This window comes from Chiloscyllium punctatum, chromosome 37 (assembly GCF_047496795.1).
Source record: "Chiloscyllium punctatum isolate Juve2018m chromosome 37, sChiPun1.3, whole genome shotgun sequence".
Lineage (NCBI taxonomy): Eukaryota > Metazoa > Chordata > Chondrichthyes > Orectolobiformes > Hemiscylliidae > Chiloscyllium > Chiloscyllium punctatum.
In genome coordinates, this window is record NC_092775.1 from 59,207,481 (window position 1) to 59,232,228 (window position 24,748).

General features: G+C 41.3%; 1 protein-coding gene across 1 annotated transcript in view; it reads left to right on the forward strand.

Annotated features, from left to right (window-relative positions):
• LOC140463142 (bactericidal permeability-increasing protein-like) overlaps window positions 1–17,175 on the forward strand; it is a 55,066-nt gene extending 37,891 nt beyond the window's left edge. The window contains exons 10-17 of the mRNA XM_072556898.1: window positions 816–992; window positions 2,887–2,946; window positions 3,099–3,266; window positions 3,359–3,426; window positions 5,348–5,390; window positions 8,586–8,649; window positions 12,993–13,069; window positions 16,944–17,175. Of these exons, the coding sequence (XP_072412999.1) occupies window positions 816–992; window positions 2,887–2,946; window positions 3,099–3,266; window positions 3,359–3,426; window positions 5,348–5,390; window positions 8,586–8,649; window positions 12,993–13,069; window positions 16,944–16,985 (699 nt within the window). The 3' untranslated portion in view covers window positions 16,986–17,175. The remainder of the gene's footprint in view (window positions 1–815; window positions 993–2,886; window positions 2,947–3,098; window positions 3,267–3,358; window positions 3,427–5,347; window positions 5,391–8,585; window positions 8,650–12,992; window positions 13,070–16,943) is intronic.
• Window positions 17,176–24,748: the final 7,573 nt, after the last annotated feature.

Genomic DNA, 24,748 nt, shown 5'->3' on the forward strand with positions numbered 1-24,748 from the left:
TATTTTTGTTTGTGTATGTAAGTGAAAGTATTTGTACGTGTGTGTATGAGAGAGACTGTATTAGCGGGTTTTGAGAAGATTTATAGCTCAGGTTGAGGTTCTGGATAGAGGTTTGCTTGCTGAGCTGGAAGGTTCGTTTTCAGACATTTCGACTCCTTACTAGGTAACATCAACAGTGAGGCTCCGGATGAAGCATTGGTGGTATGGCCCGATTTCTATTTATGTGTTTAGGTTTCCTTGGATTGGTGATGTTATTTCCTGTGGTGATGTCATTTCCTGTTCTTTTTCTTAGGTGACGGTAAATGGGATCTAAGTCAATGTGTTTGTTGATAGAGTTCTGGTTGGAATGCCATACTTCTAGGAATTCTCGTGCGTGTCTCTGTTTGGGCCTAGGACATCCTAGGACAAGCCAAACTATAGAAAGCAGGAAACTATAGGTCAGCTGGCCTTAAGTCTGTCATAGAGAAAATGCTAGAATCTGTTATGAAGGATGAAACTAGAAAAGCAAGATACCTGGAAAATCATGATTTGATCAGGCAGAGCCAACATGGCTTTGTGAAAGGGAAGTTATGCATTAGAATTTTTTGATTAAGTAAAACATACAATGGATTGTGGAAACACCAAAATTGGTAGGAAAGTAAGTTGTAAAGAGGAGGTAGAGACTACAAAGGGAGTTGACACATTAGTTTAATAGGAAAGTATGAACTTGTCCATTTCAGCAACAAAAATAAATAAGTGGCGTATTATCTAAATGATGAACAATGATAAATATGTATTATGTACGTGAAGTTTGATGCATTAAATCATTTTAACAGGGTGAATTTTACAGTGTTGCAAAGCACGAAGAACCTCCCTTCAAACCCCCACAAGTTCCCCTCTCTGAACAAACTGATCACATGATGTATTTGGGACTGTCAGACTTCTTTGCTAATTCAGCAGGCTTTGCCTATTATAGAGCTGGTGCCTTGAACATGAACATCACTGATGATATGGTAGGTACAAACTATTCTTTTCACGTGCTCACAATCAGAGTAGTTCCTTATGTACTGCTCTCCTGTTTAGCGAACACCATAGACTCATAGAGTTGTACAGCATGGAGAAAGACCCTTCAATACAACTCATCCATGCTGACCAGATATCCTAAATTAATCTAGTCCTATTTGTCCACCATCCCTCCAAGCCCTTCCAATTCATGTACCCATCCAGATGCCTTTTAACAGTTGTAATTATACCAGCCTCCACCACATCATTTACCAGCTCATTCCATACGTGCACCACCGTCTGTGTGAAAATTTTGCCCATCAGGTCCCTTTTATATTTTTCCCCTCTCATCCTTAAACCTATGCCCTCTAGTTTTGGACTCTCCTACCTGAGGAAAAAGACCTTCACTATACATTCTATCCATGCTCCTCATGGTTTTATAAACTTCTATAAGGTCACCCCTCAGCCATGTTATCATTCAATTTCTGCTTCCCCACTGACTGGATGATGTTACTTGGAATGGAATATTTACAATCTTTGGAAGGTTACACCACTGGAGGAACATTTGTTTGCTGCTGCTGAAGGTCTAAAATATCAGATGAATTTGAGGTGTCAGCCACTAACCTCTCTCTTTAGTCTAGATGGTCCAATTTGAGTGGAGAGTTTCAATATTAAAACTGGGTCTCATCTAATGATGTATGAAAGATGAGGTTTTTTTTAGCAAACTTAAAATATCAACAAAACATACAAACCTAGGCCTTGAATCTTCAACACCTTTAATGTTTCAGCCAGATTTTCATTCAGCAAATGACAACAGCAGTAGTTTCAAACTATTTCACCATTTGCTGTCACAACAGGCTGCTCAGTCAAAGATGAGGTAGAATACAGTATCAGAGATGGGTTTTAGGATGGCTTCTCAATGATATGAATCACAATGGAATTCTAACATTCACTCTCAAGCTGTCCCTATTTTCCGAGATTCAAAATGTCCAATTTTCTGCTTTGTTTAGAAGAATAGAAAAGCTGAATTTCTTTTTAAAACTGAAAACCTACTAAATCCAGGTTTTTAACTGATTTGGGTGTCTTCGTACAGTACACGGATCACAGGAAGTTAACATGCAGGTGAGGCGAACAGTCACAAAGGAAAATGGTCTCCAATGGGTTGTAGCACAGTGAATGAGGGGATGTTGAGGGCTTTGGTGCTACAGCACCTAGACTAGTTGTCATGTCCTTACCTGAGAAGAATATCCTTGTCTTCAAGGAAGTACAACAAATTCCTATGTCGAGAGGGCTGCTCTGTCTGAAGAGATGGAGTAGACAGAGCGAAATTCTCTGGAACTTAATAAAATGTTTAGAGGGATTGACAGTGGAGATACAGAGAGGATGTTTCTCTGTGTTGTAAAGTCTCGTGCTGGGGGGCCATTGCCTCAGGATAAGGAATAGTTATTCAGGATTGAAATTAACAGCAGTTTCTTTTCTCAAAAGGTTGTGAATCTTCAGAATTGTGTACCCCAGAGAATTGTGAGTGCACAGTTGTTGAGCATAATAAAGGATGTGATGGATGGATTTTTGGACTTTAAGGGAATCAAAAGATACAGTGATAGTGCAGGAAAGTGGGATTGCTGTATAAAATAAGGATTTAGAGGCTTGGATTGCTCCTGTTTCTTGCGTTTATATGTTCTTACATCTTTTGATTTCTTATTGGAATTACAAGATCTGAAAGATAACATATATTTACAGTACATTCAGTTTCATCTTCTACACATCTTGCCAAGAGGGTTTTAATACCGTAGTGTGTTTTAATGGCACAATATTAATGTATTGTCCCCATTACAAGATGTTTGATAAGAAAATCACGTAAAATACTGTAACATGTTTGGTTAATGGACTTTATGTTGTTCTCAGATTCCAAAACAATCTCCTATCAGGTTAAACACATCAACTTTCGGTGCTGTTATACCTCAGGTAAGCACTTATTGAGGATTGAATATGTTTAAGTTGACATTAGTGGATCCCTACACCCTGCATCTCGGGCACTGTTTTCAAAGGATAACACTTTGTACCTTGTTCTCAAGAGGGAGGAGAATCAAATACTAATAGCTTGTACCTGTTTTTAGGTGGAGAAACTCTACCCCAACATGTTGATGTTAATGAGTTTCCATGCCAACCAACAGCCTGTTCTGAAGGCTACACCGAACAACATTACCATTCAGGCATCTGGTGCTATCAATACATTTGCAATCCTCCCTAATTCATCTCTCGCACCACTGTTTGTCCTGGACATTGTGAGTACAATTATAACCCCATCTTGTGGAAGCTTCTTAATATGTTGACAATTGCCGTGAGAATACTTATTCTGTGTTTGAAATGTTAACAGTCTGCCAGTGTGTCTGCTCAGGTGGTTATCTCGAAGATGAAACTGATTGGGTCCCTGAAACTCAACAGGTAAGAAAGAAGGACTTTCATTTATATACCAGTTGTAGGAGGGTTGTGATGAAAACAAGAGCTTTTGAAGTCAGTTCTTTGGGGTATGAGGTACCACTGGGAGTGATGAGAATCCAATAACTGGATTCAATTGTCTTGGTGAGAGTCTCAGCCACCAGTCAGAAATCCAGCAGAAAAACTCTGAGAGTTCACGGGCTGTTGAATGACCTCTAAGTCACCAAGGTGGGTACTTCCTTGGGTTTCCAGTAGCCCACTTGTGAAAGATCCTGCCCCCTCCACACCCCCACTTCCCTCAAAGGTGACAGGCCAATCAGAATCCAACAGCTCTCTCCCCATCGTTTGATAGTGCCAGCATTGATAGCAGCTGGCAATAAATCAATCAGAATTGCCAGTGGATCCCAGGCCAAAGGTAGGTGAGGGCAGAATGGGATTATGAGGAGAGTGTCATGGAAGGGAATGGGATAGGGGTGGAGGGGGTTGGAAGAAAGGATACAGGGGGCAGTTTTCAAAGCTCCAATCTCCCTTCATACTGACCAAACAAGTTTGCTGGGGGAGCTTTCAGGAGCTGCAGAAGAACTGTGCAGCTCCAAATAGTCCCTGAGCCATAGCTAAACTACAACTGGATGAGTGGGCTTCAGCGGGCAGTATACGCTACTCATGTGTATTCTCTCCCCCACCCACCTTAATCAACTAGGTTGTGTGTGCGTTGTGCTGGCATTCTGGTGGCCCCGGCCAGTGACTGTATTTGCTCTGCTGTCTCTTTCCATATTGTGGTCTGGCAGCCATCTTGTGTGTCAAGTGGCCAACTGATAGCTCAGTAGCCATCCCGTGTGCCTGTGTGCCTGCTGTCACCCTGCCCCCTGGTATCTCCCACTGCCACTGCTGGTACTTCACCCAGTGACAACCTGGGAATCACCCGGTTGGGAGCTCAAACATCAGAGTGGGAGTGGTCTCCCATTCACTGTGTCTGCAATCAAGGAACCCCAACATGTTAGGTGAGAATTCGAGGACTTATCCCCCCATCCTAACCCCAGCCTTCCTTCTGATCCCCTCACCCCCAGCCAATGACCCACTCCCTTCACCACCCTCATGCAGAAATCCCATCTTGCCCTCTCTCAACTGTAGCTTTGGTCCCACAGCATTTTAAGTGTCTGTCGGGTGGACAGCACTGGCCACTGACAGGTAATGGATGCCTCAAACCTGGCTGGCAGTTCTTTTGGGTGGGAGTGGGGTTCTCTGCCTGGGATCTTAAATCCCAGGGACCAGCCAATACTGGGCAGTGAAAGGCCATTAATTCCATCAGATGGTTCCCAGCTGAAGTCAAAAGGGACTCCCATGAGTTCACCAGCTAGTGGCGAACATCCAGCAGTAAATGTTGCCTGATGTCTGAGCAAGGATGTGGGCCACTGTGGATGAATTGAAGCATGTAGTTAATCAAGGTATATGCCCAGATAAGCTTTAGTCGCCATGATGATTTTCTCTAACTGTCCTGCATCCAGAGAATGTTCTTTTCTGCTATTTATAAATCTGCATATGTTACTATTCCAAACAAATTATTACAGCCATGGAAAAGAAACCTAATTATTCTCTGAACAAGACACAGTTCCATGTTTAATAGTGTTAAAGAGAGGCAGCTGTCATTTTAAATCAATTTGTTTGGAAACCTGAATAAAATAGATAGAAATTTCTCTGGTTTCCTTACAGGCCAATCCTTTAAAAATCTCACCAGTAACTAGCCCAGCACAGGTTAAATCTGAGGTGGGAATATGGTAGGTTTCACCACTGCACAATGGATGCTTCATCAAAGGAGAAGTTATAAAGTACATTGTGGTTAGATTAAATCGATATTCCCTTAAACTACACTTACCGAGACAATCCTTTGTGACTCAGAATCCCATTCTTTTATGATTCTTTTGTATAGGCTGCTCCTATCGCTTAAACATTCTGACGTTGGTCCTTTTAAGGTAAGTGCAACTTATTAAAAGGTCTTAAACTAAATTTCATTTGAAGGTATTTTCTAAACAATCTGTTCAAAGATGGTGTTGCACACCTACAAAGTAGTTGGGACTCGAACACTGGCCCCCTTGGTTCAGAGGTAGGCAGACTGTGCCATAACAACCCTCTAATTCCACTTGTATGTGGTGATACCTATGACTATAAATGCACTGAGACCGAAGTCTGATAGTGCTGGTGTCACAAACTCAAGTATTGCCACTGTTCAACATAGCAGTTTCTGTCATTCATCCGATTAGAACTGAATTGCTCACTCTAATGCTTTGCTACTTGAAAATGAGTAGGGATCCATGAGGATTTCAGCTGAGCAACGGGTTCTTGGCAGCTACGTAGAAACAGCTGCTTATAAACCAGAAGATAATAAGGTGAATGCAATGTTAGCATTCATTTTGAAATGGCTCATGTACAAGAGCAGGGATGTACTGCTGAAGCTGTATAAGGCTCTGGTCAGATGCTTTTGGAACATTGTAAGTAGTCTTGGGCCCCGTATCCAAGGAAGGATGTGCTGGCATTGGAGTAGATCCAGAGGAGGTTCACAAGAAAGATCCCAGGGATGTAGGGCTTGTCATATGAGGAATGGTGGAAGACTCTGAATCTGCACTCGATGGAGTTTAGAAGGATGAGGGGGAATCTGATTGAAACTTACAGGATACTGAGAAGCCTGGATAGGGTGGATGTGGAGAAGATGTTTCCACTAACAGGAGAGACTAGGACTCAGGGCACGGCCTCCGGGTGAAGGGACGATCATTTAGAACTGAGATGAGGAGGAATTTCTTCAGCCAGAGGGTAGTTAATCTGTGGAACTCATTGCCGCTGAGGGCTGTTAGAGACCAAGTCATTGAGTGAATTTAAGACAGAGATAGATAGGTTCTTGATTAGTAAGGGGGTCAAAGGTTATGGGAAGAAGGTAGGAGAATGGGGTTGAGAAACATGTCAGCCATGATTGAATGGTGGAGCAGACTCAATGGGCCAAATGGCCTAATTCTACTCCTCTTTCATATTGTCTTATGATCTAAAGTCTGCTTTTACGAAAAATTAATTCCATGCTTCTTGCTGCTTTTTCTTACAGCTCCATCTACTGGTGCTATTCTTTATGGCAGCTGTAACTTAACAGCTGTGATTTGAAAAGAGTACAAAATAAATCTCTCCCCTTCTTAGTAAATGAGCAGGGGATTGATTAGTTCAGTTGGCTGGATGACGAGTTAACAATGCAGAGTAATGCCAACAGTCTGGGTTCAATTCCCACGCTGGCAGAGGTTACCATAAAGCCCTCTCCTCCTTAACCTCTCCCTTCACCTGGGGTGTAGTGACCCTCAGGAGAAACCACCACAAATTGTCTCTCTCTGATGACAGCGCAGCCTGATGGTCCAGTAGGATTAATGAATGAGACATTGAATGTTTGAATCATTCATGTCCAAATTTTAAACAGTAAGCTGAACAATGTCTTAACCCATTCAAATTCTTCCATATTTTAACTTCGGTATCAATTCACTAATATACTCAGTTATTTATTCTGTCTATCTCAGCATTGCATATACTAATGACCCAGCCTCTACAGCCCTCCATGGTAAAGAATTCTAGAGATTCTCTACTCACTCAGAGGAGTAATTCCACCTCCTCTCTGTTTTAAATCTCCTTTCTCTGAGATAATACCTTTGGACTTAGAATCTCCCATAAGGCAAAATGATTTTTTTTGTTATACTAAATGATTGGATGTCATAAGAAAGTTGTGTCCATTCAAACATCAACATCACTTTTCCCACACATTTTATTTCCTGATTGAGTGGTGTGGCTGTAAGTTTCTTGTTCTCTTCTGTCTTTACTCACATGCAACCCCTCTGGTCTCAGTCATGTTTATAGTCATGTTGATCACAAACTGCACAGGATATCTCATGAAGGGGGAGGGCCTGGGACAAGGGCATACATCAGAACCCAACTACTAAGATCTTCGAGGGACTGCTGTAGTCGAGTTGGGTTGGAGCAACTTTGTTCAAGTCATGGTCAGGAATAGCACCAGGGCCTGTGACTTCTGTCTTTGTGCCTGGGCCTGCACTTACACAGATGAATGTAGCTGTAGGTTTTCTAGTAAGTTTGTGAGGGATTACTCTGTACAGAAAGCAATAATGCTGTTTCTTCCAGGACTTGCTCTCAGCTGTAACTGCAGATATCAGTTCTTTTTCAAGGTACACATAAATCTCCAAACCTCTCTATTAACTTTAGGTCATTGGGGTGCGGTTTTTGATGGGTGAAACACACAGTTTGTGATTTTACTGAACTCCTCACTGTTAAATGTCAGTGTCACTCCTCACCATCGATTCCAAACAAAGCCAAAATCTGGTCAAGATTTGGGATGACGTAGACTCTCTCTACCACTGCTGTAGTTGTTAGTGACTTTCACTAGTGCACAAACCTGTGAAATCAACACTTAACCCCAATCCATGGTTGTGGAGATAATTCACATACATCTTAAGAAGACGTCACACAGATTTGATTACAGTGACTTGAGGTGTCAAACACTGCCGAATTTGTTGGAGGTGGAAAAGACATGTGTTGGCCTTCATTGTAACACAGTTAATAATAGTTTCAAGCAAGAATTGATGAATCAAGGACTCGATCTAAAAACAGTAGTTTACAATTCAAGTTGCATGCCATGAAAACAGAATTTAATTGATTCTATCTAAATCTGTGGCCTTAATTTTTTTTTAATCAGATCAAACCACAGAAATCCTAGAACCCTACTCATGAAAATAATTATCTGACATTTCAGGAACCTTAGATACAGAGCCATGTCAAAGTTCCTCTCCATACACGTAACACAAAGTTGTTTTATTCATGGGTTTTAGCATAGCACCTTCAATGGAACTGAGTTTCTTTTCAAAAATGTTTGTTTTTATTTGGAACGTGTGTTGCCTTTATTTCAATCAATTGAACTGGCTGAGGCCATGTAAACAGGCAACTCCATAAGACTTGGACCTTATTCACCCAACTTCATGCTGGCTCTCTGCTCTCTACTTGTAGCATGTGCTTCTGTATTTAGTCATGAATTTCACACTACAATATTCTACAAGCCATTTGAAAGAGAGAAAACTGTTAATATAACCAATCTAATAATGTTTAAATTTATTATCTGTCCTTTCTTATTGTAGGTGACTATTCTACAGGGTCTATTGAACTTTGCAGTAAAGGTAGTGGTGTTACCGAAAATCAATGGTAAGTTTGAGGCAGAGATGGCTTATAGGTATTCGTGGTGAACTGTTAATCCAGAGACTCAGACAATGTTCTTGGGAGCTGAAAATGTGTTTCTGGAAAAGCACAGCAGGTCAGGCAGCATCCAAGGAACAGGAGAATCGATGTTTCGGGCATAAGCCCTTCTTCAGTAATGCGGAAAGTGTGTCCAGCAGGCTAAGATAAAAGGTAGGGAGGAGGGACTTGGGGGAGTGGCGTTGGAAATATGATAGGTGGAAGGAGGTCAAGGTGAGGGTGATAGGCCGGGATGGGATTGGGGGCGGAGAGGTCAGGAAGAAGATTGCAGGTTAGGAAGGCAGTGCTGAGTTCAAGGGATTTGACTGAGACAAGGTGGGGGAATGGGGAAATGAGGAAACTGGAGAAATCTGAGTTCATCCCTTGTGGTTGGAGGGTTCCTAGGCGGAAGATGAGGCGCTCTTCCTCCAGCAGTCATCTTGCTATGGTCTGGTGATGGAGGAGTCCAAGGACCTGCATGTCGTTGGTGGAGTGGAAGGGGGAGTTATGAGGCGCTCTTCCTCCAACCGTCGTGTTGCTATGGTCTGGCGATGGGACCCCACTTCCAGACCTGCCTCAGCAGATGGTGGAATTATGAGTCTAATGATAACCATGAATCTACTGTCGATTGCTGGGAAAACCCATTTAGTTCTTTATTCTCCATTAGTTGACTTTTAACTGCCTCTGGGCAATTAGAGATGGACAATAATTGCTGCCTAGCCAGTAATGCCCTCAACTCATGAGTGAAAAAAAATCGAAGGTGAAAGTAGACAGTACGAAGCGTATCGTTAATTAGATTTCAATGTCTCCATAGGATTAAACTCATAGGCTGACACAGAGTCATAGAGATGTATAGCATGGAAACAGACCCTTCAGTGCAGCCCATCCATGCCGACCAGATATCCCAACCCAATGCCAGCACCTGGCCCAATCCCTCCAAACCCTTCCTATTCATATACCCATCCAAATGCCTTTTAAATGTTGTAATTGTACCAGCCTCCACCACATCCTCTGGCAGCTCATTCCATATACGTACCACCCTCTGAGTAAAAAAGTTGCTCCTTAGGTCTCTTTTATATCTTTCCCCTCTCACCCTAAACCTATGCCCTCTAGTTCCAGATTCCCCACCCCAGGGAAGAGACTTTGTCTATTTATCCTATCCATGCTGCTCATGATTTTATAAACACCTATAAGGTCACCCCTCGGCCTCCAAAGCTCCAGGGAAAACAGCCCCAGCCTAGTCAACCTCTCCCTCTTGCTCAAATCCTCCAACTCTGGCGACATCCTTGTAAGTCTTTTCTGAACCCTTTCAAGTTTCACAACATCCTTGCGACAGGAAGGAGACAATATTCCAACAGTGGCCTAACCATTGTCCTGTACAGCCGCAACATGACCTCCCAATTCCTATACTCAATACTCTGACCAATGAAGGAAAGCATACCAAACGCCTTCTTCACTATCCTACCTACCAAGGACTCCACTTTCAAGGAGCTATGAACCTGCACTCCAAGGTCTCTTTGTTCAGCAACACTCCATAGAACCTTACCATTAAGTGTATAAGTCCTGCTCAGATTTGCTTTCCCAAACTGCAGCACCTCACATTTATCTAAATTAAACTCCATCTGCCACTTCTCAGCCCTTGGCCCACCTGATCAAGATCCTGTTGAAACCTGAGGTAATCTTCTTCGCAGTCCACTACATCTCCAATTTTGATGTCATCTGCAAACTTATTAACTATACCTCTTATGCTTACATCCAAATCATTTATCTAAATGACAAAAGTAGTGGACCCAGCACCGATCCTTGTGGCACTCCACTGGTCACAGGCCTCCAGTCTGAAAAACAACCCTCCACCACCACCCTCAGTCTTCTATCTTCAAGCCAGTTCTGTATCCAAATCTAGAGAGATACACATTATACGACTGGCTTCAGTGCAGAGATCAGTGTTCCGTTTCAGAGACTGTATGTTGCAAAAGTTTTGTTATGTATTGTGTCGTAGATTTTGATGACTTACTTTGGGAATGATTTTAGTTTAAAATTTGAAATGGGAAACATACAAGATCAGAGAGCACATCAATTCTAAACTGTGCTGATGTAATTGTACACTTCGCTGATTAGAATGGGGTCAAAGATCAGGAAGGGGTTACCCAGCATGCAATCAATCACCCAATGTACAGATTTGGTCACAATAGTCCGCAAAGCGTTTCAGTTTCTTTATCGATTACAGGATGTTCTGCTATAATATGACAGTTATGTTCCTCTGCAATCTCATGCTAGAGAAAGTCCCACTTTGGAAAACTGCTAGAAAATTGTGCTGTAGAAGATCTCTAATAGAAAATTGCTATACCCATTCACCATGGGGCGGCATAGTGGCTCAGTGGTTAGCACTGCTGCCTCACAGCGCTAGGGACTCGGGTTCGATTCCAGCCTGAAGAAACTAATTTCAGTAATGGCAACAATGAAACTATCATTGATTGTTGGGCCAGGGAAAAGCATCTGATTCATTAATGTGGATGAAGCAAATCTACTGTCTTTACCTCATCTGGCCTATATGTGACTCCAGATCCATATGATTGACTCTTAAGTGCTCTCACAAATGGCCAAGCAAACTCAAATCAAGGGTAATTAGAAGTGGCAACAAGTTCTGTCCTTGCCATTGAAGCCCACATCCCATTAAAGGGATAAATCAAAAACATGAGGGCTTACATCTTCAAGATGTGAAGGTGCCTATATTGGACTGGGGTGGACAAAGTTGGAAGTCACATGACACCAGGTTATAGTCCAACAAATTTATTTGAAATTACAAGTTTTCAGAGTGCTGTTCCTTTGTCAGGTGAAAGCTTGTGATTTCAAATAAACTTGTTGGACTATAACCTGGTGTCATGTGACTTCTGACTTGTTACATCCTCATTACATTTCAAAGTGCTTCACAACCAATGAATTACTTTTGGGTAAAGTTACTGTTGTTACATAGGCAAATGCCGATGTCAATTTTCCGAATTGAACTTCAAACTTAAGTGACCCAGTTCACATTGAGTGAAGAATATCAGTCAAACTGCCTGCATTTCTTAAAATAGTGCCATGGAATCTCATACACACAGCTAAATGAGCTTAATCAAAAGCTAACTGTTTTGTCAAGGCATCATTCCATCTTTACTTATTTTGCTCAGGTTCTGGACTGGGAACCAAGTCCATAACTGTTCTATCTTCTGGTTCCTACCAGTTTAAAATAATCACACTTTTGATTCAATGCAAAATCTTCACCCAACCAATTTCTCCATGTGGCTTGCAGACTGATACTGATGCATAGAGTATATACCTTTTGTACAAGGCCCCTGCCTGCAGTGCACATGGGATATAAGTTCATATAATATTTACTTCCTTGTTTTTTATTAATAACTTAAGTTTCCAGTTTTAACCAAGCTTATATTCTCAATTTCCTTTACCCCAAAGTTTTTGTTTGTGTCTTTCACCCTTGTAGCATAATAAATCAGTACCCGGGTGTAGTGGAATGTTGAAGGAGTGTAGGAATGTGACTGGATGGGATTTATGTGAAAGCTGAAAAAAGATACATTTTGTCAAAGCTTTTCACCTTGCACTCATCAGGACCCTTCACAAAAAATGCTAAAGGGAAAACAACATTTATACTGTATGACAGGAGACTTGGTTGGCAAGTGGTCTGTAAAGAAAGGATCAGAGTGGAGCTCTATTCCTGATGAAGGGCTTTTGCCCGAAACGTCGATTTTCCTGCTCCTTGGATGCTGCCTGACCTGCTGTGCTTTTCCAGCACCACTCTGATCTAAACTCTGGTTTCCAGCATCTGCAGTCCTCACTTTAGCCCTGTAAAGAAAGGATGTCAGGGCTCACATTGTAAAACACTTGCATAACTATTAGCTCCACATATTAAAACTCAACCTTGTTTTTGTCGACAAAAATAGTTTGTACAAACATTGAACCTGTCTCAACTCAACAAAATTGGTAACAGCCATTCTCGGATTCATTTCTCAGGGCATTACCTTGACCAATCAGGGTCGAGCTGCCTGATTTAACATATAAACAAAGCTTGACAGTTGCGTGTCAATCATCATTAACTGTTGCAATCGCTATAGCGATGTCTTAACCAATCAGAGTCCAATTCCTAGCCAATCTGCACACTCCTCTCATGCAGTACAAATGTTGTCTTTCCTTTACTTTGATATTTTTTGCAAATTGTCCTGATGAGTACAAGATCACAAGCATTGGAAAAGTGTCTTTTTCTCAGATACACTTAATTCTGTGAATGATGTACAAAATTGTTATGTGTTTCTTTACAGAAAGATTGGCCACTGGGTTTCCACTACCCAATGTGGATCACTTAAGCTTCGTAAATCCACTTATTAAGGTGAACCAGGTGAGTAACTGCAGGATACAAGGTCTTCAAAGTGGCAGTCATAACATTTGACATACCAAAGTTAAATAATGTATCTAACAGGAGGAACCCACAAGGAGACTTATCTCTGAAAGAAACAAATGAGAGAGAGTCATGTGGTTTTTCTTTCTTGTCTCATCTTGGGATGCTGTCTATGGCTAACTTTTTTCATAAGGATATAACATTCTGATGTGTAGCCACTGTCTTATTTGCAGCCAGATATTGGTATAAACTAGGCAAAGTCAAATTAAATAGCAATAAAGGTGACAGAATTTTAAATGAGTTGGGCTGATAATCACTCCATCCTGGAGTATTTGTGGTCTGTTTAAATGGTTCAACATCAAAGCAATTCCCATCTGCAAAACAGGTCAGACATTCAGACTAGCAGATGGGGGGAGGTGATGTCCTAGTGGTATTATTGCTAGACTGTTAATCCAGAAACTCAGCTGATATCTTGGGGACCTAGGTTTGAATGCTGCCATGGCAGACGGTGGAACTGGAATTCTATTTTTTAAAATCTGGAATTAAGAATCTACTGATGACTGTAACCATCAGAAAATGCCATCTGAGTCACTAATGTCCTCCAGGGAAGATAATCTGCCATCCTCAGCTGGTCTGGACTACCTGTGACTCCAGACCCACAGAAATGTGGTTAACTTCTGTCTGGCCTCTGAGGTGGCCTCTCAAGCCCCTCAGTTGTATCAATTGCTACAAAGCCTGAACAACGAAATGAAACCGGTGGGACCACCTAGCATTGAACAAGGCATCAGAAAAGACCATGGCTGAAACAGCCTTGTTGACCCAGCAACAGCCTGACATATCACGGAATCATACCTTACAGACAATGTCCTAGGCACCACTATCACTATCCCTGGCAATGTCCTATCCCATCGGCAGGACAGACACAGCAGAGGTGGCAGCAGATTAAATACAGTTGGGAGGCAGTTGCCTTCGGAGTTGTCAACAGTGACTCTGGACTGCGTGAAATCTCAAGGCTTCAGGTTAAACGTGGGCAAGGAAACCTCCTGCTGATTATCATATACCATCCTCTCTCGGCAGACGAATTAGTGCTCCTCGATGTTGAACATCACTTGGAGGAAGCACTGAGGGTGGCAAGGGCACACAATGTACTCGGGTTGGTTGGATTTCAATGTCCACCACCAAAACTGGTTCAGCAGTAGTACTATTCAAGCTGGTCAGGTCCTAAAGAACATAACTGCTAGACTGGGTCTATGGCAGGTGATGAGAGAAAAACAAAAGGGAAAAACATACTTGACCTCATCCTTACCAATCTGCTGGCTGAAGATACAAAAAGGACTACTTGCATGCTAAATAGCATAAGTAACAAAATATAACGCTCAAACATTCCCAGCAATATTCAACTAGAAGTGCCAAGTGGATGATCCATTTCAGCTTATTCCAGTGGTGCCCAGCATTACAGATACTAGCTTTCAGACAATTTGATTCACTCCACATGACATGGAGAAATGGATGGAGACATTGGATATTGCAGAGGCTATGGGCCCTGACAACATTCTGACAATAGTTCTGAAGACTTGTGCTCCAGAGCGTGCCACCCGCCTAGCGAAGCTCTTCCGGTATAGTCACAATACCGGCATCTGCCAACAATGTGAAAAATTGCCCAAGTATGTCCTGTACACAAAAAGCAAGACAAATCCAACCCAGCCAATTTCCACCCCATCAGTCTACTCTCCATCATCAGTAAAGTGATGGAAGGTGTCATCAACAGTGCTATCAGACAGAACCTGCACAGTGACACCCAGTTTGTGTTCTGCCAGGGCCACTCAGCTCCTGACCTCATTACAGCCTTGGTCTAAACATGGATAAAGGAGCTGAATTGCAGAGGTGAGGTGAGAGTGACAGCCCTTGCCATCAAGCCTGCGTTCAACCGTGTTTGGTATCAAGGAGATAGAGAAAAACTGGAATCAATGTGAATCCAGAGGGGGGTGCAGCAAACTCTCTCTGTGGTTTGGACTCATACTTAGCACATGGAAAGATGGTTGTGGACGTTGGAGGTCAGTCATCTCAACTCCAGGACATTTCTGCAGGAGTTCATCAGGTTAGTGTCATAGGCCCAACCATCTTCACCTGCTTCATCAATGACTTTCTCTCCAATGTAAGATCGGGATGTTCGCCAATGATTGCACAATATTCAGCACCATTTGCAATTCCTCAGATACTGAAGCAGTCTACATTCAAGTGAAACAAGGTCTGGATAATATCCAGGCTTGGGCTGACAAGTGGCAAGTAACATTCATGCCACACAGATGTCAGGCAATGACCATCACCAACAAGAGACAATCTAATCACCAAACCATGATATTCAATGATATTAAATCCCCCACTATCAACATTCTGGGGTTACCATTGACCAGAAACTCATTTGGACCCACCACAAAAATTCAGTGGCTATAAGAGCCAATCAGAGACTAGAAATCCTGCAGTGTGTAACTCATCTTCTAACTCCTCAAAACCTGTCCACCATCTATAAGGCACAAGTCAAGAGTGTGATGGAATGCTCCCCACTTGCCTGGATGAGTGCAGCTCCATCAATATTTGAAAAGCTAGACACCAACCAGAACAAAGCAGCCCTCCTGATTGGCACCACATCCACAAACATCCACACCCTCCACCACTGATGCTCAATGGTACTACATCTGTACTATCTACAAGATGCACTGCAGAAATTCACCACAGATCCTTAGACAGCACCTTCCAAACCTATGACAATTTCCATTTAGAAGGACAAGTATAGCAGATACATAAGAACATCACAATCTGCAAGTTCCCTTCCAAGCCACTCACTATCCTGACTTGGAAGTATATCGCCACTCCTTCATTGTTGCTGGCTCAAAATCCTGGAGTTCCCTCCCTAAGGGCATTGTGCATCAATATACAGTGTCTGAATTAAAGAAGGCAACTCATGACCATCTTCTTGAAGGCAACTAGAGACGGGCTATAAATGCTAGTGCTGTCAGTGACTCCAATGTTTCATGAGTGAATTTTGAAAAAAAAGGGTGACCTTCCAATGCTTTTCTCAATTTAGAGTATTCCTCAAATTGCCTGTGCACTCGGAGATCTGAGTGTGGAAACCACATGAACTCAGTGTTGTCTTTCTTTAACTGCAGTCACTTTTGAAGCCTGACTCAATTCCGTTTCTCCTATTTTAATGCCTTACTTTAAATACAATTTAAATTTATCTAAGAGGGAATTTACTGTAACAGTACCAGGGACAAGACACTTGAGTTATGTGCAGGGACTAGAGAAGTTGTGATTGTTCTCCTTCGAACAGAGGCGGGTAAGCAGAGATTCATTAGACTTTGTCAAAATTATGAGTGAGTTAGGTAGAGTAGGTAAAGAGAAACTGTTCCAGTGACAGAATGGACAGTATCTAATGTTCACAGATTTAAGATAATTGACAGAAGCTCTGGGGGCAATGAAGATAAATTATTTTATATCCTGAGTTGCAATCTGAAATGGAATGCTAGAAAATGGAGTGGAAGAAGATTGAATGGTAACTTCCAAGGAGAATTGATAACTATTTGTAAAGGATAAAAACAACACGAGGAAAGAGCAGCAGAATAGGATTAATTGGAAAGCTCTTTCAAAGAAACACAGTGAACCAAATGGCCTCTTCATGATGTTATGATTCTGGTCCCTTTCATTCAGTGCTAAGGGAACTAAACAGAATATGGATATGGCAACCTGTGAAAATGTATGTAGCTAGGGTATTTGAATTAAACTTTGAAGCCATGTTTCAAAGCATGCAGTAGTGGTGTACTCCGAGAGAAAGGAGGATAATTTATAACGTTGTCATGTTGCTGTTTCTTTTCAGGATGTTCTGGTGATTGCAACTGACATCCATTATGGTTCTTAGCCGACCGCTGTTTACTGCAAACACAGAATGATGGAAACAAGACCAGGCGTGGAACAACTCGATCATTTCTTACACTAATAACTGCTTACAGCATTTTGCACATTTTCTGCTAAATTTCTAACTTGATGCTTTTCGTTAAGCAAGACAAACAATGGAACAAAAAGCAAAAAAGTAAAACTAATTCCAGTCATTGTTGTTTTGTCATTGGAAGTAAGAGATAAAACAAAGCCACAATTTTGTATACATTCATGAGATGTGGACGTTGCCGACTCGGGGACGTTGCTGGGCAGCCACCTTCTTTTGAACAGATTATGTCCCATTGCAGGAGTAGGATACAGTACTTTTCAGGGTAAATAAACTGTTTCCAAACAGTATTTACTCTCTCTCTAATTTTGTAAATGGCTGATTTGCTAAGTATGTTTGTGAAGGGGGAAATTCGGTCTCTAACAAATATAGATTGGAATCTGTGTGAGCCAGTTTATAAAACCTTCTCCATACACATTTGGAAGAGCACTAGATTTGAAAAATTAACTTAACACACGCAGAACATAATTTCCTTCATCTACTGTTTCTTGTGAAGCGTATTTACAAAAATACAATGAACACAACCTATTAACTATCACGTTATCGAAGGCTATGTTATTATAAAAATACTCATTGGAGTTCATTGCTCAATATATTTGTGATGCTGTTCTGCCAAAGTTCAAAACATAAATTTGCTGATGAAAAGCATCAGTAAAATGTTGGAGTACTTTATCACACGGTATTAAACATAGCATGATTTAATTGCTTACTAATAGGTTTCCCATGGCGTTTATTTAGTGATTAAGTATGCTATCCTTTTAAGAGGTTTTGTAATCAAAGTTTAGCAGGATGCAAGGTTTGAAGGATGCATTGGAGCAGGCAAATCGCCTCCACGATCTCTTTCATTCTGAGTGGGATATATATTACAGGATCTCCCTACCTAACAATGTTGTGGGTGTACTGTCATAATGCAGCAAGTCATGCTGTGACCCATCACTAACTTCTCAATGCAACAACAGCTGGATAATAAATGCTGGTTTGTCAGTGATGTTCGTATCCTGAGAACAAATTTAAAAATGGAAAGTGAGACAAAAATGAATTGTGACAGAGCAAATGCACACTGCATGAAAATATTTTACATCTGAAATTTAAGGTGAGCTATTCTGTCCAACATAATAAACATTTGCAGCAATTGTTCTGAGACAAAAGGAACATTATCTCCCTTAGTGTTACTGATATAATAGTTGGTGTGTATTAATCATGGAATCCATACAGTGGTGGAGCAGGCTATTCGACTCATACCACAAGGTATGTGGAGGAAAGCCACAAAGATATAGGAAGAATTCACAAATTCCACTTAATCACCCAAGGCTGGAATCAAACTCAGGTTTCTGGCACTGTTAGGCTGCAGTGCTAAACACTGAGCCACCAGCCTTCAATTGCCTTCAACAAGCTTAGCTGTTTCTAAAGCTCCTCCATTTATCTTTAAAACCCTGCACAACAGTCAACATTTGTCAGAAATACCTTGGCAAACTGTGATCAGTCTAGGTAATCGTATATCACCAATTATTTCAGCATTGACTTGGATCTTGGCAAAACTTAACGATGATTAAAATATCTAAACAATTTCAAAGACACAAAGACCACCTGGTCAACTCAACCCATTCCATACAGCTGTGACCCATGTGATTTGCTGGAAGGGCAAACTGGGTTAAAACAAATCTGTGCAATTCCTCTCTTAACCAGGTAGGCAATTGTAGGTGACCAGCAGATTTCTCTGACCCTGCATTCCTATGTTTTCTAAGAAGCGGTATTTTCCCCCTACCAGATACAGGTCCTCATTTGAAAAAACTTAATACATCAATTTGCACTGTCACCTCACAACTGGAATTCATCTGTTTTGCTGATACTAAGACCAAGGCTGTGATGAGATCAGGAGCCAAGTGATTCTGATTGACCCCAAACTGCATGCCAGTGAGCTGATGATTGCTGAGGAAGTGCCTGAGGAAATAATTTCACGTTAAGACTGTTACTGTGACAAATGTACTGAAAACAACATAGTTAAATCTTAGTTAACTGGCAACTAATACAATTAAAGAAGGAAAATGTACTTTTGTATAAGCTAATTAATACAATCTAATTATGCCAATGTGATAGTTTTTGCTTTATGGTATGCAATACAAGATCAAATGCCAAATTTATCCAAATTTTCAGGCAGGCTCGCTTCACATTGTCCTACCACGTCAAAGTTCCCAGTGTCATTTGAAAATCTTTCCACTCAGTCTGATATTCTGGATCAACTTTCGACAGAAAGACCCACCCCGGTGATTCCTTGCTTCTTAAATTTCTGAAACCTCGTCAGTCCTGCCCTCTTCCTTTCAAACAGAAAATCAACTTTTACAAGAACTTTCACTAGTTGTCAACTCACAAAAACAATTCACCCCACTCTTCCCAGCAATAGCTATTGCTTCTCCACATCCGCTCTCTCTCTCTCGCTTGCTCTCTCTCGCTCTGTCTCACACCCTCTCACTCACAGCAACGTAAGGCAGATGAAGTAGACCTGAAGCAGGCAAGCATTCTCTATCGGCCTAACATTCATACATGAACTTACTGTCATCTGCAGATGTGTAGATTCTGTCAATGTCACTCTACTGGAGATCAGTCACTTTCTCCCTGTGTCTTCTCGCCAGTTCTCAACCCAGCACTATTAATTTCCACTAATTCCAAAGCTTTCATCTTCTAGTGAAATCTCTTTAGGTATCTTATCAAAAGTGTTTTTAAATGTCCAGCTAAAGAATAACTATTTGGCTTCTCTCATTAACCGTTTTCATACGTTTCTCAGAAAATTACAATTAAGTTTGTAAAATATGGACTTTTTATCAGGCCCTCTTAGGTAATATGTCTCTCTATCTATCTAAACAATCATATATTGTGTTCTCTAATTCCTTTAAATATCTTCCCTGTAACTCCGTGTTGGAGGGCTTCCTGAGGGATGGGATATACATGTGTTTGGAAAAGCAAAAACAGATTAGGGTTGGTCAACATGGCTTTGTGCATGGGAAATTGTCTCACTAGCTTGATTGAGCTTTTTGAAGAAGTAACAAAGAGGATTGAAGAAGGCAGAATGGTTTATGTGATCTATATGGACTTCAGTAAGGTGTTTGACGAGGAGAAATAGCCATTTGGATAGAGAACAGGCTTGAAGGTAGAAGACAGAGGCTATTGGTGGAGGGTTGCTTTTCAAACTGGCGGCCTGTGTCCAGCAGTGTGCCACAAGGTTCGGTTCTGGGTTCACTGCCTTCAGCATTTATAAAAATGATGTGGAAGTGAACATAAGAGAAATGACTAGTAAGTTTGCAGATGACACCAAAATTGGACATGTAATGGACAGCGAAGAAGGTTACCTCAGAGTACAATGAGACCTTGATCAGATGAGCCAATAGACTGACGAGCGACAGGTTGAGTTTAACTTAGATAAATATGAGGTATTGCATTTTGCAACTGCATCCCGTTGTGCAGTTAGTTGCTAAAGTTATAGGCAGTGGATTGCATTGCCTTCCTGAGAACCTTTGAGTTGATAGTCTCTGAACTATTGCTCTCTTTATTTTCACATTCTTATTTCTAGCTGAAGTAGCAGATTATAGAGCTAGGGATGGGGTGACATCATAGAGGGATTTGAAAAAAAAAATCAGAATTTTATAATCAATGTGTTGCTTAACTAGAAGCCAATGTACTCAGTAAGCACGGGTGAGATGGGTAAAATAAGCTTGCTTTCAGTTTGAATATGAGCAACAGATTTTTGGATGGTCTCTAGTTTATAGAAGGTAAAAACAATGACTGCAGATGCTGAAAACCAAAGACTGGATTAGTGGTGCTGGAAGAGCACAGCAGTTCAGGCAGCATCCAACGAGCAGCTCGTTGGATGCTGCCTGAACTGCTGTGCTCTTCCAGCACCACTAATCCAGTATCTAGTTTATAGAAGGCAGAATGTGAAAGAGTAGCACCCTCAATGATTGCCTACAATTCTCTTTTCCACTTGTATAGTAGTTATTACACGGAGAGACTGAGAACGACTTTAAATGTAAAACTTGGCAATGATTCTCAATTAGCTTTTTTATGTTGACAGCTGGTTCTAAAGGGTCACTGAATATTGAGATATTTAAACTGAAAGCTGAGTGGCCTTTAACTAAATAGGTAATGAGCCTCCCCATAAATCAATTTAAATAGTCCCCATTCAGTTCCTGTCCATTTTGACACCAAATATACTACACTCTCAGAGCCTTTTGTCCAAGACCAACAGAGGAACATAAAAGCAGAAGTAGGCTATTCAGCCCCTTGAGCCTGTTCCACCATTTGATAAGGTTATGGCTACCCCCAACCTAACTCCATACATACCTTCTTTCGTTAAGAATCAATGATCGAAGGAACTCTTTTATCCGGATCCCTTTAAACTTCATGAATGTGGGTGGCATGGTGGCTAAGTGTGAGCAATACTGCCTTGCAGTGCCAGAGACATGGGTTCAATTCCAGTCTTGGGTGGCTGTTGGAGTTTGCATATTCTCTGTGTCCATGTGGGTTTCTGCTGGATACTCTTGTTTTCTCCCACAGTCCAAAGATGTGCAGGCTAGGTGGACTGGCCATGCAAAACTATCCCATAGGGCCTAGGGATGTGCAGGCTAGGGGGATTAGCCACGTTAAGTGACAGGAATAAGATGGGATGCTCTTCAGAGGGTCAGTGCAGACACGGTGAGCTGAATACACTTTAGGGCTTCTATGACTTCTATGTTTTTGTAGCTACACCCATCCATATTGGTGGCAAATAATCTATCATATTCCTCATGCGAACCTTCTAGATTGTAGAGAAGTCTTGAGGCATACCCAACCCTGCTGGGTTTGCAAACAGATGGTTGAAGCTTTGATTAGTGATAGCTCAGTTCATCTCGGAAGCCAATTGTAAAGGCTTATCGACGATAGTTCTGTTAAAGTTTGTCAATGAAACAATGGAAGAAGGTAGAGATAGGGAGGCTGACCTGAGGAACCTTTGGAATGATACTTGTGGAACTGTGATGATTTGTTCCCTACAATCATCGACATTTTCCTTGCTTCAGCTTCAACTTCAGCCATTGAAGAGGTTCCCTGTTTCCCATAGACAACCTAATTTGCTGGGACTGTTGGTGCTAATTTGAGTCAAATACTGCTTTAATTCTAAAGATAATTGATTTTACCATTCCTCCGGCATTTACCAGTTACATTCACGTTGAAAATCATCCCTCCCTCAAATCTCCAGAAAACTCCAATTAAGTTATAATTTGCACTAACGAACAAGCTAACCAAAGACGAGAAAATAATAAATTAACTGTGAACTTAGGAAGATAGCGTGAAAAACATTGCTAATTTAAGAATATAGGCCAGAACTTCAGCTGGATTCAGGTGTTGACAATTTTTGTAAGTTCAGAATTGATGGATTTGAAAGAGCAAATTTAAAAGCAGCTATTATAATAGCATGAGCAACTTTCCCAGTTACATTATGATCCTTTATTTATAATAAACTGGTATCCTATCTCAATAAATTATGTAGCTTTCGTAACAATAACAACAATCATCTATTAACAGGCAAATATTTCTTCCCTGGGTGAAAGTTGGCACAGTAGACTTGCTCAAGGAAATCCCATGGAGCCCATTTGTTGGAATGGAATATGTTATAAAATATTCTAACATTGGTTTAAGCCAAAGAAAATAATCAAGCATCCCAGTTTGTTCTGCATCATATGCAGAGAGAAGAAAGAGTTTTTTCTGTGTTTGTGAATAAAAGATAGTTTGGGAATTCAAAAACAATATTGATAAGCTGTGTTACTAAGTGACCCACATATCTAACAAGCGTGGAAACTAAAGGTCCAATTTTTGTGCAGCATGGGGTGAAGATGCAGGACATGGGGCTAGAACACCACTTCCAATAGGTCAAGCTACCCTGGGAGATTATTTTTAATCAAATATGGTTGTCCTTTGACCTGTCATTTCCAAACGCATTCATACTATAGCCATTATGTTTCACTTTAATGCTTTTTAAGCTATATTATTAAAACTATCATGCTGGCTTTCAGCTACTCTATGTAATTGACAGTGTTCCTTCTACCAAACTTCCTAAAATAGAGTCTTTCAGATTGAGTTAAGTCTCTCATTGAAAGTTTCTAAATTTGGCTTTTAAGCCTTATTAACTTTTTTGTCTCAGCTGCAAAAAAGCAGTAAGGTGGAAGCATTGCTTCCCGTATTAGAAAGGGTTAATACTCAGGAGTGCCTTAAGCACCACCCACTATAATGCTGTCACATGAACATGGCTGTAGGAGCAACTTTGGATCTTGAAGGAATAAAGACCCAGCATTAAGTTCTCCGTCAATCTCAGCAACAACATCAAATGTAATTTATACTTAATTGCCATCATGCAATAAATTATACACTTTTCTTGTTAGACTACCATTTCCTCTACCTCACTAGAGGCCTGGTCTGGTGGATATTTTTTTCAAACTGGCAGAAGCAAGTTCAGACAATTGTCCTTGATCTAATCACACTCTCCTTTAGTAGTCTTGGCCTCCTGACTGGATGTGCTTGGACTGGTTTATCACTCTCTACTGCTCTCTCTCTCTCTCGAAATTTGAGATTGGAATGTCTCTACAATTCAGAGATCATTTGAATCTTAATCTCAGGCTTAGTGCCAGCTGCTGGCAAGAAAAAAGTAATAATAGGCAGGACAGCAAGCAGTACTCAGGACACAGATACAATGTAAATGCTCTTTATCATCACAGTTGCCTATGCAGGAGTATTGTCCATCATCTCAAAATTACCATCCTATTCAGCTAATTGGACTTTCTGGGTCACCGGAGTCAATTGATATAATCCCATAGTGTTGAAGTACCTGGAATGCCTCTAACAATTATCAGAGGACCAATCTGATAGTCGCATAGCCATTCCAGGAGTGTTGAGAGTTGAAAGGTGTGGTGCTGGAAAAGCACAGCAGGTCAGGCAGCATCTGACGAGCAGGAGAGTCAACATTTTGGGTATAAGCACTTCATCAGGAATGTGGAAGGGGAAGGTGGCTGAGAGATAAATGGAGCGTGGGGGGGGAGGAGGCAATACGTGAATGCAGGTGGGAGGTAATTCTGACCTGTCGCCTTCCCACCCCATCTTCATCCACCTATCGCCTTCCCACCTACCTTCCCTCAGCCCCACCCCAACACCCACCCATTTATCTCTGAGCCCTCCTCCCCCTCTAAGGGCTTGTGCCTAAAATGTCGACTGACCTGCTGTGCTTTTCCAGCACCACACTTTTCAGCTGACTTTACAGTATCTGTGATCCTACCTTCTCTCAGGAGGGTTGAGAACCTAACCTTTTTTCACTGGGGCACTGGACCAATTTTAATGACAAATATCAGGCCCTCAAGCCCTTACACACACCCAGGTCCATCTTCATGCTCTTTTAAATCCCCATGTTCTTGCCGTACATCTCCCATGACTCTTCTTGCTCACGTCTTTGAAATAGTCATTATTAAAGAAAAGTAAACTTCTACCGATCTACTCCAATTCAAACATACTGCATACCTAAAGATAATTTTGCAGAAAAAAATAAATCCACTCAATTGGTGCATCTGTTGTAGAAACATTTGTTTTACTAACCTAGTCCTTTAATAATCTCTTAACCTGTTTATCAAAGTATCCAAACAGTGCCAAATTGATCTCGACTCTTT